This window comes from Calliphora vicina, chromosome 4 (genome assembly GCF_958450345.1).
Source record: "Calliphora vicina chromosome 4, idCalVici1.1, whole genome shotgun sequence".
NCBI classification, from domain to species: domain Eukaryota; kingdom Metazoa; phylum Arthropoda; class Insecta; order Diptera; family Calliphoridae; genus Calliphora; species Calliphora vicina.
Genome location: NC_088783.1, coordinates 44,420,448 through 44,437,155, shown reverse-complemented (window position 1 = coordinate 44,437,155; position 16,708 = coordinate 44,420,448). Strand labels below are relative to the sequence as shown.

At 30.3% G+C, this 16,708-nt stretch overlaps 1 protein-coding gene across 1 annotated transcript in view; it reads right to left on the bottom strand.

Annotated features, from left to right (window-relative positions):
- Positions 1 to 2,121: 2,121 nt before the first annotated feature.
- Ten-a (tenascin accessory) overlaps positions 2,122 to 16,708 on the bottom strand; it is a 347,949-nt gene continuing 333,362 nt past the window's right edge. The window contains exon 15 of the mRNA XM_065510066.1: positions 2,122 to 6,879. Within this exon, the coding sequence (XP_065366138.1) occupies positions 2,891 to 6,879 (3,989 nt within the window). The 3' untranslated portion in view covers positions 2,122 to 2,890. The remainder of the gene's footprint in view (positions 6,880 to 16,708) is intronic.

The following is a 16,708-nucleotide window of genomic DNA, read 5'->3' as shown; positions in this document are numbered from 1 at the left end:
TTATATTTAATAATTACATTTATATAAGCATCTACTTATAATTTGTTTTTCTTTTTTATTATTATTTATTATTTAGTTTTGGTATTTTTTTATTTAGTTTAATTTAGATTTTTGTGTAATTTTATGTTTTTTGTTTATAATAAATTGTGTTTTTTAAAAACTACGCCAGTCTCAAAAAGCTCGAGTACCACAAATAAAAGAACAATCTGCTTTAAAACGTTTTTTTATAATCATATTTTAGTTCTTCTTAATTTGGGGATTTTTTTCCTTAATTTCTGTTTATATTTAAATAAAAGCAGCATTTATTAGTATATAGTTATTAAAATTAAAAAAAAAATATTAAAAAAAAGTAATTAAAGTTAAAAACTAATTTATTACTTAACAATAGATAAAAATCCTGCGCCTAAAATCCTGCAATAGATTTTGTATTTCCAGTATGACAATTCTAGTACTATTTGATTTGTAAAATTATCCTTGATTTTATGTTTTACTTTCATATTCAATTTATTTAAAGAATTCATACTGAATTTATTTAAAGAATTTGTATGAAAAGGTTACCCTGTTTTATAAGGGCGCCTAAATTCCTGCAATAGATTTTCTATTTCTGGTATGACAATTATAATTTTATTTGATTTGTAAAATTTTACTTGTTTCTATTTTTTTTATATTTTCTTGGCATTGCATTCAATGTAACTCCACATGCTGAATCCGAAAATGATAACTATTTCGAGCTAAGTTAATCGTATCGATTTGAAGATTCGGAATTTAGTTTAAAATTTGACCTGATCTTTAAGGTCGCCTAAAAGCGTGCAATTAATTTTATATATATCTAAGATGATTATTTTGGCATTTGTAGTTTGTATAGTTCATAAATTTTGCATATTTCTTAGAAACCGGTAGACAGAATTAGATTAAAACAAATCCATATGGTGAATGCGAAAATGACAACCAGTTTGAAGTTTTAGAAAAATGTTACACTATAATTATAGGCCGCTAAAAGTTTGCATTAGTATTTTTATATTATTAAATGACCATTATGATGGTATCTGTATTTTGATTTTTTAATTTTTCTTGGAGACCTTCAGCCGAAATTGGCTTGAAGGGTACACTGTAACTCTACACGCTGAATTCAAAAATTGTAACCGAATGTGTTTTTATCATAAATTCTTATTGATTTGTTTAAAATGTTACACCGTATTTAAAAGGCGCCTAAAATCCCGCAATAGATTTTTTATTATTGCAATATATTTGCTGATGTAGCTGCATATGCTGAGTGCGAAAATGACAACCATTTGCAACTTAAATTTTAATTTTCTTAAAAATTGTTTCACGATATTTTTATGTCGCCTAAAAGCTTGCAATATATTTTTGATTTTTCAATATATAAGCTGAAAATTCCTCATCAACGTAGCTCAACATGCTGAGTCCGAAAATAACAACCATTTCAAACTTAAAATCTATTTGATTTTAAATTGCTATACGATATTTTAATATCGCCTTAAAGCTCGTAATAGAATTTTTATTTTTGCAATGAAAAATCCCTAATCACCGTAGTTCACCTGTGTTCGAAAATGACAAATTCTTACACTGTATTTTATAACGCCTAAAAGCCTGCAATAAATTAGCTGAATCCGAAAATGATAAACATTTTTAGGTACGATTAAGTTTTGAAAATTCGGTATCAAAATATTTACACTGTATTTTCTGGTCGCCTGAAAGGCAGAAATATATCATATGTTACTTCTAATACCGAAGAATATTTTCGAATTTGTAAAGTTTCCTGGATTTTATTTTTTTTATTTTTATTGGAAAATAGAAACCAAACATTCTTGGAATCCGTAGTTATATGTTTGTTGCAAAATATTTTAAAATTCTTACACAGTATTTGAAGATTGCCTGAATGTCAGCAATGGATTTTGAGTCATTTCTTTCGTTTCCTCGTTTTAATAGTTTTTTTTATATTTCTTAGAAATTTGACTGGAAATCTCTATTTAAAGCAACTTCAAATGTTGCATATACAGCGTTAAATGTGTGTTAAATTCAAAGAGATATTCGTATCAGAATTTAATACCTTTTAATGCCTGAAGCATAGTTTAAAAAAAAAATAATAAAAACTTTGCATTTTGATTTTGGAAAAAAAGTCTTTTAATTTCATAACAAAAATTTCGTTTTTAAATACATATACAATACATAAAAAAAGAAAAATTACAAAAATAATCTATATACTAATAATCACTGCTATTACTTAATATATTATTATAAGTTCTCCTTAAATCTTCTTTGTTTTACTTGAAAGAAGAAAAAGAAAAGAAAAAATAAACTTAAATATTTAATGGGATTTCTTAGCTCATTTGCCTTAAATGTTATATCAAGAGTTTTATTTATATTTAGTTTTAATTTATTATTACTAATAACTAAATTACTTAAACACTAAATTCTTGTTTTGTTTAAAGGGTAAATAAATATTTTATATATATTATATTTATATTTATAATTATATTTATATATATATACTATATATTATTACATAATTATTCACTACTATACACAGATACAAATTAAAACTTAAATTAAATATGTAAAAACCATAATTTCTTTAAATATTTATAAATTTTTAAGGATATTTTTTTATATTTTTCATCGTTATCTTATCAGTATCATTATCATTATCGTCTTCCATATCATTTTTCAGCTTCCCCTCGATTTATGTAGTATAATTAGGAAATTATAAATTAATCATTGTTTTTTTGTTTTGCTTCATTTCTTTTTGAAAACTTAACTAATTTTAAAGGATTTTTTTTTATATTATATTTATAACAAAATTATTTTTTGTGAATTTTTTTCTTAGTTTTTTTTTGTAGGTTTATATTATAAATTTTTAAAATTTAAGCTAACATTTATGGTGTTGCAAACATTCATGTGTGTTTGAAGTTGCCACAACACCTTTACTAGTGTTTTGCTGTTGTTTTTCCTTGTCTGCCTCACTTGTTGATTGTGATTGTTGTTTAACATTTTCCACTTTATCATCATCATCATCTGTTGACGTCTTTTTTAATTGTTTGATTAAATTTTGTGGCTGCGTATGCTGCTCTTCTTTATTTATAATTGTTATATCATCTTCGTCCTTAAGTATACTTCTTCTTCTGCGTTTACGGGCATTGGGTACACCGGCTGCTCCTCCGGTGGCGCCTTTTCTCTTCACGAATTTTATATTGTATGGATCCTCGGCCAGTTCGGGATACAGGCTCACATCATGTATGTATTCTCCTTCATAGTTGTTGGCATAGTTTTGTTTTAGTATTTCATCGATTTCTTGCTGATTCCATTCGATTTCTGTATTAAGACCGGTTCTCAAGGCTTCCTTTTCTCGATGCCAGGCCTTGCGCACAGCTGTCAGTTTGGCATGATGCATAAGTCTTTGATTCTCCTTCTCCACAGTGGTGCCATAGCGTAAATTGATTATGGCATGTAGACCATGTATTTTCACATCCAGATAGTTGGTGCCGCTGCCATTTTCTCGTGTGATTTCATGGAAAGTGGTGTTGACTTGTCCCTGCAGACGTTTCAGCTGCTGGCGATCTTCACTGGCTCGCCACAGTTCTTCTTTGACAAAGAAGAAGGAATCTTGCTGGGCATTATGCACGACAAAGGTGAAGGGCAGTAGTTTGGATCTATTAAATACCGAGGTATAAACATCTCTATAGATAGCATTGGCTGCTGGCACACTTGATACTATGGCTTGGCCATCAGCTGTTCGCGACACCACAATTCCTTTACCGAAAGGCGGCTCTGTATCGGAGCCAATATTTCTGGGACCCGGAGTCATAACATCATATTTCAAGGCTGATTTTGGTGGTGAATTGAGGTCTTCAAAGTTGGACATTCTGCGTATATTCAAATGGGCCAGGAAACCACTTTCCACCGCCATGGTGGGTACATTATACATGGGCTTCTTTAGGTCCAAAGCGATAGGATTATAAGGTGCTCTACCCCATAGTGAAGGCTGCTCCCATAGATTGCGACTCAGCTGTGGCACTAAGTTTTCAACATTAAATCCTATGGTCTTCATCCAGTCCTTAAACGAGGCTGGGTAATTGCGATCATGACCCACATTAATGGGATCATTGCCATTGAAACGATATAAATGCATTTTGGTGGGTGAGGTTATGCGTTTCTTAACATTTTCCCAATTAGGTGTCATCCATTGACCTATTAGAGGATCATAAACCCGACCATCTGCCATGTGCACCAAGGTTGTCACCTGATCTAATATGCCACCACAAAAATCTATAGGCAAATATAAATAGGGATTGGAATCGTAGACTATATGGCCGAATGGTGAACGCATTATCTCACGGATACCTTCTCCATATTGATTGAATATCATTATGGGGGTGCCGCTCTGATCAGTGGCCACATAATATTTATGTCTATAAACCTGGGCATAAATCAGATGACCCACATCATCATAAGTCAAAGACATTAATTTGCCATCTCTGGGTGAGTATATCTGGGAGACTTCGTATGGTCTTTGTTGATTGTTATAGAAGAACTGGGTAACATTGCCAAAGTTGTCTTTGCGTGTAGCCAAACGTTTCAAATGATCATAGTAGTAGCGCACATCGAAACGTCCTCTCTTGGTTGCTCGTACCAGCAAACCTTGTGTATTGTAGTAAAATCTTTCCTCTCTAGCATTTTGAGCCACCAAGCCTCGAGTGTCATATTTATATTGACCTTCACCAAATTTAACAATACGATCTTGATTGTTATACTCCATGGGTATGGTATTTCCTCGATAGGTCAGCGACAATAAATTTCCATTGTCATCATAACGGAATCCCCAAGGTTCTTGAGCTTCTACACCTATCAGCTGACCATCACAATCCCAGGTATAATTCTTTACATTTGTATAGGTATTGACAGCCATATTTCTGGTATAGGTTCTAGTTTGAGTGATGCGTCCATGAACACCAAATGAATATTCCATGCGGAAAACTTCCAGCCGGTGTATGGCCAAGGTAATTTTCTGGGTCATGAAACGGCCATCTACGGTGCGTGTGAAACTGGCAGTGCCATCATAAACTTGAGTTTGGTTAAGTAAAGGATGCATTAGTTTGAATTGGCCAATCATGCTAGGCTGGCCGGTGCGCATATCGTAGGCAAAGTTTTGGGCTGGCAAATTCTGGCCACCAATGCGTCCTTGTATGGAGATTACACGGAAATCGGTGTCATATTCATAGGTAAACTTGGCATTACTCAAACCAGTCTTGGCTATAAAGTCTATGCGTTCCTCGCTTAATAAACCGCCAGTGTATTCAAAGTCCCATCTGTATTCCAATTCTCTTTCTGTATGGGATACTGTCGAAGGCATGGCCGTAGCTTCATTATAAATAAATTCACTTTTACCATCACCATGTACAATTTCCGTCAACTGGCCAGCAGCATTATAACGATACACAATCCGTGCGCCATCCCCAGGGAATATGGTCTGCAACAAGGCACCCGAATGACTATAATGTTGTAGATAAGGTTTAGTGCTGCCCGGCGGGGTATAAGTATTTCTAATGAAACCAATTGAAGTCTGCATACTAAAGGAGTGCTTGGTGCCGGAGGGTAAAGTTACGTGTCTCAAGCCACCAGATTCATCATACTGCAATACAAATTTACGCTGCGAGGCCAAACCAATTTCGGACACCAAATTCCAGTCATTGTATACAAAGGAAATGATGCCATCCTGTTGAGAGGTGATTTCCGATAGTAAACCATGTCTGTCATAGGAATACTTCAATTCTGCTGGACCCCAAGCCCAGCCTTCAATGCGATTGAAACGATCATAAGTCATGTTAACAGGATAACCATTTGTGGGGTAATATGATTTAGGTAAACCAGACTGATCATAGGCTACTATCAAAATAGGAGTACGATTCATATCATAGAAGGTCTCTCGGTTGGTAAACTGATCAAATTCCACGCCTATAACTCTGGACTGATTAACCCATATCTCGCGATTCAAAGTCTGCTGGGGATTGCGTACATCGCCTACCAAATTGTAAACCGAATACATGTTGTTGGTTAATCCCTCGCCCATGGTAACACTTTGATGAGACCACATGGCTAACATCTCAGCTTCCACCGGTAAAGCAGCTTCCAGCAAAGGATGCCGAGCCACCGCCGAAGATTCCACAATCACACCATTTGAACTGTGAATGACCAAAGTATTGTTGGGTTTAATTTCAGCATCAGCATTCTCCTGGCCCTTCTTCATGAACGTAGATCTTACGCCGCCCAATACCAACAATTCATTGGTATCTCCTTTCTCACGCGAGAACAAAGACTCCACCGAGGCGTGAACATAAACAGTTAGACCCTTGTTATCAGCCAATTGTGAGGTTATTCTAACAATTTCACCACTTGGCAAAATCATGCCAGTGACACGGCCAAACTCATCATATTGATAGATATAGGTTTCACCACCCGATGATCGAGAGTTCAATAAGCCCGTATTGCTGTCATAGTCCAATTCAATTTCTTGCCGGCCCTTTTCCGTTAACTTGGTCATAATTCCAATGCCATTAATTTGTATATCTGACTTATGATCTTGGGTATTTTCTATGGAACTGACCACATTGCTGTAATCTCTTAGGAATTGTATCTTATTGCCGGAAGCATCAGTTACTGTTGAGAGACGGCCGAAGGATGTATTTTTGGAGTATAGGAAACTGTAGCGGGTTTTGCCGGAAGCCAAATCTTTGGTGGCCACATGCTGTCCATAACGATTGAAGACATACACCTCACTGGTGGGTGGATAGGGTATATGGAATTCACCGTTTTCATCGTGGGAGGGCAGATAGTGTTCCAAAGCCAAGACATGTAGGGAACCTGTAAGAAAAGGAAGGTACATATATTAATAGGGATTTTTTAAAAAATTGTGCAGAAGAATTGTTTAAATTTTGTCTTTAAATAAGCCACATTAATTTTGATTTTGTATTTGGAGATGGAAAGTTATAAATTTATTATGCCAAATGATTTAAAACTCTTATAAAATTCCATAATTCTTCAGTTTCTATTTGAATTTAAAATTTTTAATTTTCTCCAATCTACCATTATGATTGACCTAATTATGCATGCCCTTTGACATACATCCTTACGCTTGACTTTAAATTATCAATCAACCACAAAATTTATTACAAAGATACGGATTACACACGCACACACACACAAACAAATCCTTTTCATGTCAGTGATTTGTTTGAATGAGCGATAAGACAAGAAAAATACTGAATACAGTAGTATTTGTATCATTGTAATAGTGATTAATGTTCTGTCATTGTGTTTAGCTTGAAAATGATGGTCTTTTATATTAGCGTGTGCATGTGTAAGAATGCGTGATTTGAAAATAGTTGGGCGCAAAAGGAAGTACTGTGAGAGACAATATTGAAATCGATAGAATTAATTTCCAAAAAAAGTTTAGAAAATCCCAAAATTTTGAATTTTATTGGACTGATATTAGGTTTGAGGATGCCAAACTTTGTATTACCTAAATCCAAAATTTCTGCTTATATTTTTAAGTACCTTGAAGATCCCCATATGAAAAATTTTACATATTATTTATGTTGAAATAATCTATGTTTAAGCATTTTAATCCAGGAGTTAAGATTTGTATTTGAGTTTTCGACTTCAAACATATCTAACTAGAAATTTCTGTAATACTCAAATTTAAAGTTAATTATTTTTGGAAATGTACAAAATATTGATGTTATTCTTGTCATCGAAAAGAGCATTATCTATGCAAAGCAGTTAATTTTAGTGATTGTCGTATTAAATTTGTATTTGAAATTGGAGAATTCATACAAATATTTTTACGTTAATAAAAGATTTGTTCGTTAACATATCGCAATGCAGATTTTTTACGTCAATAAAAGCTTTGTTCGTTAACATATCGCAATGTAGATTTTTTACGTCGATAAAACTTTTGGTAGCAAATATACGAGCAGAAACAGATCAACGATTAAGGATAAGCAAATTCATATTTTCGTATTTTTTGGAATTTTCACCGCATTTGGAATGAATCATAGTGTATAAAATTGTTGCATATTTTTTAAACCTAGTTTTGAGTTTTCAGGACGCAGCTTAAATTAAACATTTCGATAAAATTTAAATTCAATTCGGAAGGGCCAAGGGAAAACCCATTTAGCATATTTTAAGCGGTTTTTTTTTTGTTATTTAAATATTAGTTTTTTGAGGTACCTTGCTATAAAAAAAAAAAACAAGTAAGAGAGCTATATTCGGCTGTGCCGAATCTTATATACCCTTCACAAAATTATACTTCAGAATAAAAATTTTAAATATTTTTAGGTAAAACAAATTTATTGATTTTTCCAAAGTTTTTTTTTTCATTTATTTGTAAAAAAAAAAATTTTTCGAATTGTTTTTCTTTTAATTTTTTATATTTAATTTTTTTTTGAATTTTTAAAAATTTTTATTTAAATTTTTTTTTAATATTTAGCGAAACTTTTGGTAAAAAAAAATTCGGATTAAAAAATATTTGTTCCGATTTTGACTATGGTCTTATATATGTACGTCGTTGTAAAGGTCTTTGAAATATCAGTAGATACTATATTGTCTATATTAATGACTTAGTAATCCAGATATATGTAGGTGAAAAATAAGTCAAAAATCTTGGTTGTCCTGATTTTTTCCTTATATCTCAGCCATTTTAAATAGCAACCGAATTCCTGAGATATTGATGTATGAATCGTGTATGTAAGTTATTTGGGGCTTCGGAAAGTTGATTTTAACAGACAGACAGGCGGACATGGCTTAATCGATTCCGCTATCTATAAGGATCCAGAATATATATACTTTATAGGGTAGGAAAATTATATTGTGGAAATTACAAGTGGAATGACAAACTTAAATATGAAAATACGTTCATTAGAAACTTTTTTGGAAGCTAAAAGTAAAGTAAGCTTTTTGGGGCAAAAAATATAAAAATTCAAAATTTTCTCAAAAACATCGAGTAATGGACTCAGGAACCGATCCTATGTCGATCGGTATACTCTTAGGTGATACAAACATCAGCAAAAGACGTATGATTAATATTTAATTAGTAAAAATTTAATATTTATCATACGTAAACTCATTATATACAAAATATTACAGAGGCCCTCATTTTGTACCTAGTATTGTTATCCGTCATCTAAAATACAAATCTAGAAATCCAAAAATTTGCTGAGTATATTACAAATTGTGTCAAAAAATTTCAAAAGCACCCTCAAATTCAGAATTTATTCTGAAAAAAACATGTTCAGTGATGTTCGTCAACTTATCGATCTGTAACTCAGTCAGATTTTGTCTGGCTATACATTTTTTAATGGGTTTGCAAAGAAAACTGATTACGCATTAAAATTACGTGCATTTTTTGATACATTTGTAGGTTATAAGGATTGTATTTGTTAAGAATACCTAAAAGAAAAAGAAAATGTATCAACTTTTTTGATACATACAGTTTGTCATTGCTTATTCTGATAGGAAAACTTATAAAAATGTATACAAATGCAGAAAGGAAATTTAGTTCTTAACAAAACATTGTTTTAATTATACAAAGCGGATGAAAATTGTAAAAGGTATTCAATTGTTCATTAGCACCTTTTTTTAGTATTTTCTTACCCAGCCCATATGAATAAAAAAAAAAAACTATTAAAAAAAATATTTGTAAAATTTTGAATTTACAAGGCAATTTTTCCGAACTTTTTTCAAAAAAGTTTAATAACTTTTGTAAGTATAAACCGATTTTAAAAAGTAATGTCTCGTTTTTGTCTGCATAAAATTGTCTTTAAAAGACTGTGCAAAAAAAATAAGGTTTCATAGAAAAAAATGAAAATAACTATTGTTGAATTTGAAAAATTAAGAAAAAAGTAAAAAAAGAAAGCGAAACTATTTATACTTGGAACTGCTTTGAATATTGATTTTATGCATACATTTTATGGAAGCTTAATTTTATCTATCCATTATTGTTTATAATTTGAAATCGGTCTTAAAATGTGTGAGTTAGAGGAACTAAAGTAATACGACCTACCATAAAACAGTTTTTTACAAGAAATTAAAAACGGTGAAAAAATTTTCCCAACATACACATTCAAATAATTTGTAAATATTTTTCAATGAATGTAAATAAAGAAAAGAAATTTCCAAAAATTAAAAAAAACAAAATGTACATAAAAGTTCAAAGCAAAAAGTTTTTTTTGTGAAATAATAGTCAACTGTATGGACTTTAAAATCGACTTTAAGGCTTTTGTGGTTAGGCTGCATAACTTTATATTAAATTATAACTTCTTAAATTATTTTTTCCCATACATTTAAACTAATATAACACAGTTAAAAACATATTATTTATTTGACCTAAAAAGTAACGTTGAAATGTTTATGAAAACTGTGATGCAATCTTAATTAAACTAACTATTCCCCGCTATCTAAATTAACAATAAACCATATTATTTATATGATATTTTTATTTCTTTACAAAAAATAATACTATTCCAACCATATAACAACTGTTTTTTGTTATTCTCAAGAAGAACTTTAAAAAAAATAAAAAAAAAAAATATTAAAAGCAATAACAAAAATCTAGACCAACTAACAATTTTCCCCTTGTTTACTATTATTATTTCGTTGCATTTTTTTTAAAAACATTTTCCGTTGCCATTTTTTGTTGTTGTTGCTGTTTGCCGATTTGTTACCAACACTATTGTTGTAGCTGCTGTTGTTGTACTTGTGGTTGGTATTGTTTATTATACTAGTAATTTTTTTCTCTCCATTCTTACCATAATTTATGTTGACTGTTTGCTACTATTATCTTTTTTGTTTTTATTTTTTATTTTTTTCATTATTTCAGTTTTTTGTTGCTATTGCAACAATAACGAAAAATAACAAGAAACATTACAAAAAAAAACACAGAAATTGTTGTAAAAATTGTGTTCTTTTTACTGGCAATTGTTCTATGTTATTTCTATTCATTGTTGTTGCATAGTTTTTCTATAATGTTTTTCCTTTTTTTTGTTCCTTGTTGTTTTCTTTCTTAACGGGTGGTGGTGATGGTATTAGTAATACATAGCTATAGTTGTAAAGCTTGTAGTTGTTATTGTTTTTGTAAGTTTTTCAAGCAGTCCAAAGGATTCTGTGTGTTTTAGAGTAAAAGAGCACAGCAACATTGTTCGTACATTGACTCTTGATGATACTTAATGTTTTTAAAGGCGGATTTCCGGTATTGTAATTGTGCCACTAAATTTAAGTTGTTGCCGTTATGAATAATATTTAAACAATGGCAAACAATCGATTTAAAGGATTGTTGAGAATTTTTATTTTTTGTTTAAATTACTTCAAGTAACTACTTGCCCCAGTTTCTCAATATCTGGTTATGGTTTTTCGTAAAATGATAATTAATGTTATGATAAAACAAATTTACCTATTTTGTATTTAACCTTATTAATCTTAATTGTATTAATTTTGTTTTTCATTTAATCATTTCATCCATCCTGCTTCACTCTACAAATATTTGCTCATTTCATTCAATATCTTTGCTAACTAATCTATGTGGATGGGGCTTTAAGGAGTTCATCTCATCTCATAAGAACAACATAAACCTCCTCCACAACAACAGCAACAGCAAAAACAACTAAATGACAAACTCTTGTCGTTATCATTAAAACCAAGTTCTTGGCTGCTCATCAATTTCATTGAATTAATGATGTGTACCATGAGCTTGGTGTTTCTTGGTAATAATCGCTTTTCACTTCATTTATTTTCGATACAATTTCTGTGAACATTTTAAAAAGGATACACTTACAACAACAACACCATTAACTAGAACAATAACAACATCATACTTATAAACCAAGTTTTAGATAGTGGTCATAATAATACTATATAGTGTAGTTGGGGGTTTAATGGTCAGTTTAGTAAATGAAAAGTATATACTATACGAAAATACAGCAACAGCAAAAATAAGGAAAGTAAAGGGTCAGTTAGTGGATACAAGATGTGTTGATAATGTTGTAAGGTCATTTAACGAGATATTTAATGTAATTAATAAAAAGGTTATACTAAGCAAAATTAAGAAGAACTATACAAAAAAAACGGGGGGAATAAATTATAAATGAGTGGTAAATAATATGATACAGAGAGAGAGAGTTAAAACATAGAGTAAGAGAATTAATTAAGTTAAAATTTAAGGACATTTTATTAAATATTTAAGTTTGGTGGGAAAATTATTTTAAATAGAAGTATTTTATAACTAAAATATATTTAAATAGTATGTAAATTATTTGAACACAGTGCAGACATTAAATTTATAATTATTGTAGAAATGAAATGCCTACCTATATCTAAGTTGATTTTGTATATTAGTGGGCCTAAATTTGCAACATTCGAATTAAAGCATGTTAAAGCAAACAAATTTGTCTTAAAGCAGTGCATACTTCTAAGCTGATGTAGAAAATTATGAAAACATTTGCAAAAAGCATTGCATACTTCTAAGCTGATGTAGAGAATTATGAAAACATTTGGAAAAAATTGCAAAAAGCATTGCATACTTCTAAGCTGATGTAGAAAATTGTGAAAACATTTGCAAAAATTAGTAAATTAAAAATATAAAATTTTGTTATTAGTGAGCCAAAATTAAGAAAGGTTTTCGTTTCGAAAAAATTTTATAATTACGATTTTATATAATTTACAACATACTAATTAATGCATGCTGAAGGAAACAAATTTGGCTAAAAACATTGCATACTTCTAGGCTGATATATAGAATTATATATTTGTAAAAATGTGTATTTGTAAAACTAATTAATTTCTTTAAAATTTGAAAACATAAGGTGTTCCAAAATGTACGTAAGATTTGAATTGAATAGAAAACACTTTTCATTATCTGCAGATTATTTTTTGAATGAATCATAATGTATAGAACATAGAATTATATATGGAATAGCTCTTTGGAGAAATATCGTTTATGGCATTGCTGAATTTCGTTGAATTTCCTGCTTCAATGCACGGAAGGATTTTCGCTTTATTGCATACAATTTTGAATTAAAATTTTCCCATAAAAAGCCATTAACCCTGCTGTTAGGCAAAAAAAAACTTATTAATCTTAGGTAAGGGACCATTTTGCTCCACTTTGTATTTTCCATAAGAAATTTAGCATAAAACTTTTGAAAATGGAAAATCGACGAAATATTATCAGTGCTATTGCTAAAATTCTAAATGAAAGTGACTCAGATATTTTAATCTCGTCAATATTAGATGAAAATATTGAAAGTTTGAAGTCATATTGGTGAATATGAAATGAACAATGGTAAAGAAAATGAAGCAGATTATGGTGTAGATGCAATATACATTGCGAAAAGCAAAATGCAATTAATTGCAATTCCTTTAGCACGTCACATTGGAGCTTCAGCAGAGAATATTATATCATTACCACCAGATCCAACACGCTTTGTGGTGTGAAAAGAATCATGGAAAATACAAATAAAAATGGTAGACTTAAATTTGAAAGCAAATGGAAAGATTTAGAAAATTCCACTTTGCCGGCATATATTGGTGTTCTAATTCTTGCTGGGGTTTTGATCTTGTGTATACGTAAATTGGTTATTATAATAATTTTATATGGCAGTGGCAAAAACGAAGTTTAGTTTGATGCAAGTTTTGGTCTATTTTCCGGTCTATGCAGAGCTAGCAAAATTTTTGAATGATAACAAGTACTCTCATCTTAGTTGATGTTATCAACAGAAGACAACAAAAAAGTAGTGACAAGTTTGAGTTATGGGACAATTGGGAAACTCTTCTTTCAATGTTTTATAACATTCAGATAATAGCTGATGACTTTTATTCATCTTTTGAGTAAGGGAAACAAATATTGCAAAGGAAACGGATTTCACTGAAAGCAAATGCGGATGTATATAAAGGAGCTTTTTTTGTCATAAGCTGTGGAAATTTTGTTTTCCCGAATTGTTCCAATAACTTCTTAATATAATTTGTCAATATTTATCGTTTCTATACAAATGGTTTTCTTCATATTATATCTTAGGAGGCGTTGATACTGCTGATCAAATGATTAGCTACTACAGCACTAAAACAAATTCAAATAGGTTGTAAAATTATGTATTTTCAAATATAGATGATACAACCTAGTTTTTACATCAGTTAGCTATGTGCCTATGTGCCTGAAATGGACAGTGAAACCTAAAAGCCCATTTCCAGCAGAGATATTGACTCAACAACAAGCTTCGTCATCAAATAGTGTACCATCTACAATAGGTGATATAAAAATTTCAGATATTAGAAAATGGGGAATTTGCAATTGATGTAAGTCCAAATTTGATGCCAAATGCATTATATATGCAATTAGAATCGAAAAACAATTTGTTCATCTTGCTGTGAAAATAACAATAAGTCATAATTGTTTTTTCTTACTTTTACTCATATAAAGAATAAAATATATTGCATGGACCAAAATGGTCCATAATCTAAGAATTGTAACTTTTAATTTTTTTCTGTTCGATGCTATCCTATATAGCTAAAAACTAACTAAAAACAGAATCAGTATATGATAAGCCATTGCAAATTTAAATAAAAAAGTTTTGACCAAAATGGTCCAAACCTAACAGGAGGGTTAAATGGTTTTCAATCGTGCAATCTAGAGGACCTATTCTAATCACCAAGAGAGTCCAGAAATTAATTTGTATCATGTGCCATCATCTTGTTGAAACAAAATGTCGCACTTTGGCGCTCATAGAACTAGTGAGGTTACAAAAATCAAAAATTTCATGTGCCCCTAAAAAATATTGAATAAACCTATTCAACAAGAAACTGTCCGTTGATAATATGCTTTTTAGGTACGGATAGAAACTGATCGTAATTTTTTTTGATTCTCTTAAAAGAGCTGTTTATTATGAAAAGAATAAAAAAATATTATACTGGTTGCTTTCTATTTGTCCATTTAAATCGATATTTACTAACTATACATTTTTGCAATATTTCTCAACTTTGATGGAAAATAAAAAGTCTATAATTTTCAATATTTGCCATATTTTCTAAAGTTCTTTGATTATTCCTTTACATAATGCAAAAATGTCCGGTTGCCCGCCCAGGCCCCATTTTTTACTAGAGGTAAAATTTTGAAAAAAAGACATGGTTCCAAAAATGTGTTGCATGCATTTTTGGGCAATTTATGACACATAACCGTGAAAACCCATTAGATATAACTTTTTTACGGATTGTAGGCAATATTTTACAAAAAATTTTGAACTAAATTAAAAAAAAAAATTTCAAATTGTTTCTGAAATATTTTACAAAAAATTTTAAATAAAAATAAATTTTTAAATCTTTTCTGGAATAATTTTGAATCATAAAAAGAAACATAAAAAATCAAAAATTTAAACAAATATTTTATTTACTTCACATAACATTGATTTTTGCACAAATTCCAACTTTTCTAACCCTTAAGTACCCATCTAAAGGCGTAGACCCTTTTCAAACATTAATTTCATAGGCTGATTTGATATCTATCACATACTTTTAAAATTTTTTGCTTATCTCAAATTGCTTCAATGTGCGTCGTTCTCATCAATATCGTTATACTAAATTCAGTTGGAGCATTACCAAATAGACTCAGAAAGTAATTCTATGTCGATTGGTATTAAAGGAAGATTTGCCAGCTGAAATAATTAATATCCAACTTATTTCAAATGGATTAAAAGACTACTTGAACTTTTAGAGCATAATTTATTTTAACAGAAAACTTTGTATTTAATTTACATTTCCCTAAAATGTTCATAAAATATTTATTAAGGGTTTCTTAAATCCAAAAAAAGAAAATAATTTAAATTAATTTCTATTTAAATGTTAATGTCTACCCTTTGTAAACATAATGAAAGAAAACTCTAAAGATTTATTTTTCCTTACTCCTAAAGCGACCCCTAAAAGTCAGCTTTATTTAATCCTTTCATATTTCTCTAATTTTTTTTTCAAACAACAATGAAACTAACATTTAAAAACAAATTGTTATTACATATTAAGCAAAACTGCTTTAACGTTTTGTATACTTCCTCAAAAATAAAAGAAAAAAAGAGAAACTAAATCAAAACAAACTTATCTCTGCCTTTATGCACAACGATATTCATGCTTAAGCCAACTACTTGTCTTTTTTTCAGCAATGAGCATTTTAGATATCAAGCAAGCAATGTTCTTAAAGTAGGACTATTTAATGAGTTAAAACACAGAGAAGAAGTGAATGATTTCCATCAGCTTGAATGCGAAATAAAATCTTCTTTAGATGATTTTTCTTTTTCTTGCTTTATATTTAAAATAAAGCTCAGTATTTGGTATTCATACAATTTAGCCACCAAAAAGATAAGTAGCTACTTAACAAACCTTAGGCAAAATGGTAGGCAGCAGTTGGAGCTAAAGAAAAACCAACAGAATCGGCTACAAACCACGTAATCTCTATAAAGAATATAGATATTTTCGCCCATTTGAAGTTAAAGCTTTAAGCCTACTTAAAATAAAAGACTACTTTTTGTGTGTAAATCTGTACTGCTGCTGCTGCTGTTTCTCCGCCATTTAACGAACAGCAAAAAGAAAAACGATTAGGAAACCAAACAACTATTTAAAGGAAATGTATTTTTTGTTGTTAACATTATTTTTAGTTAACCAC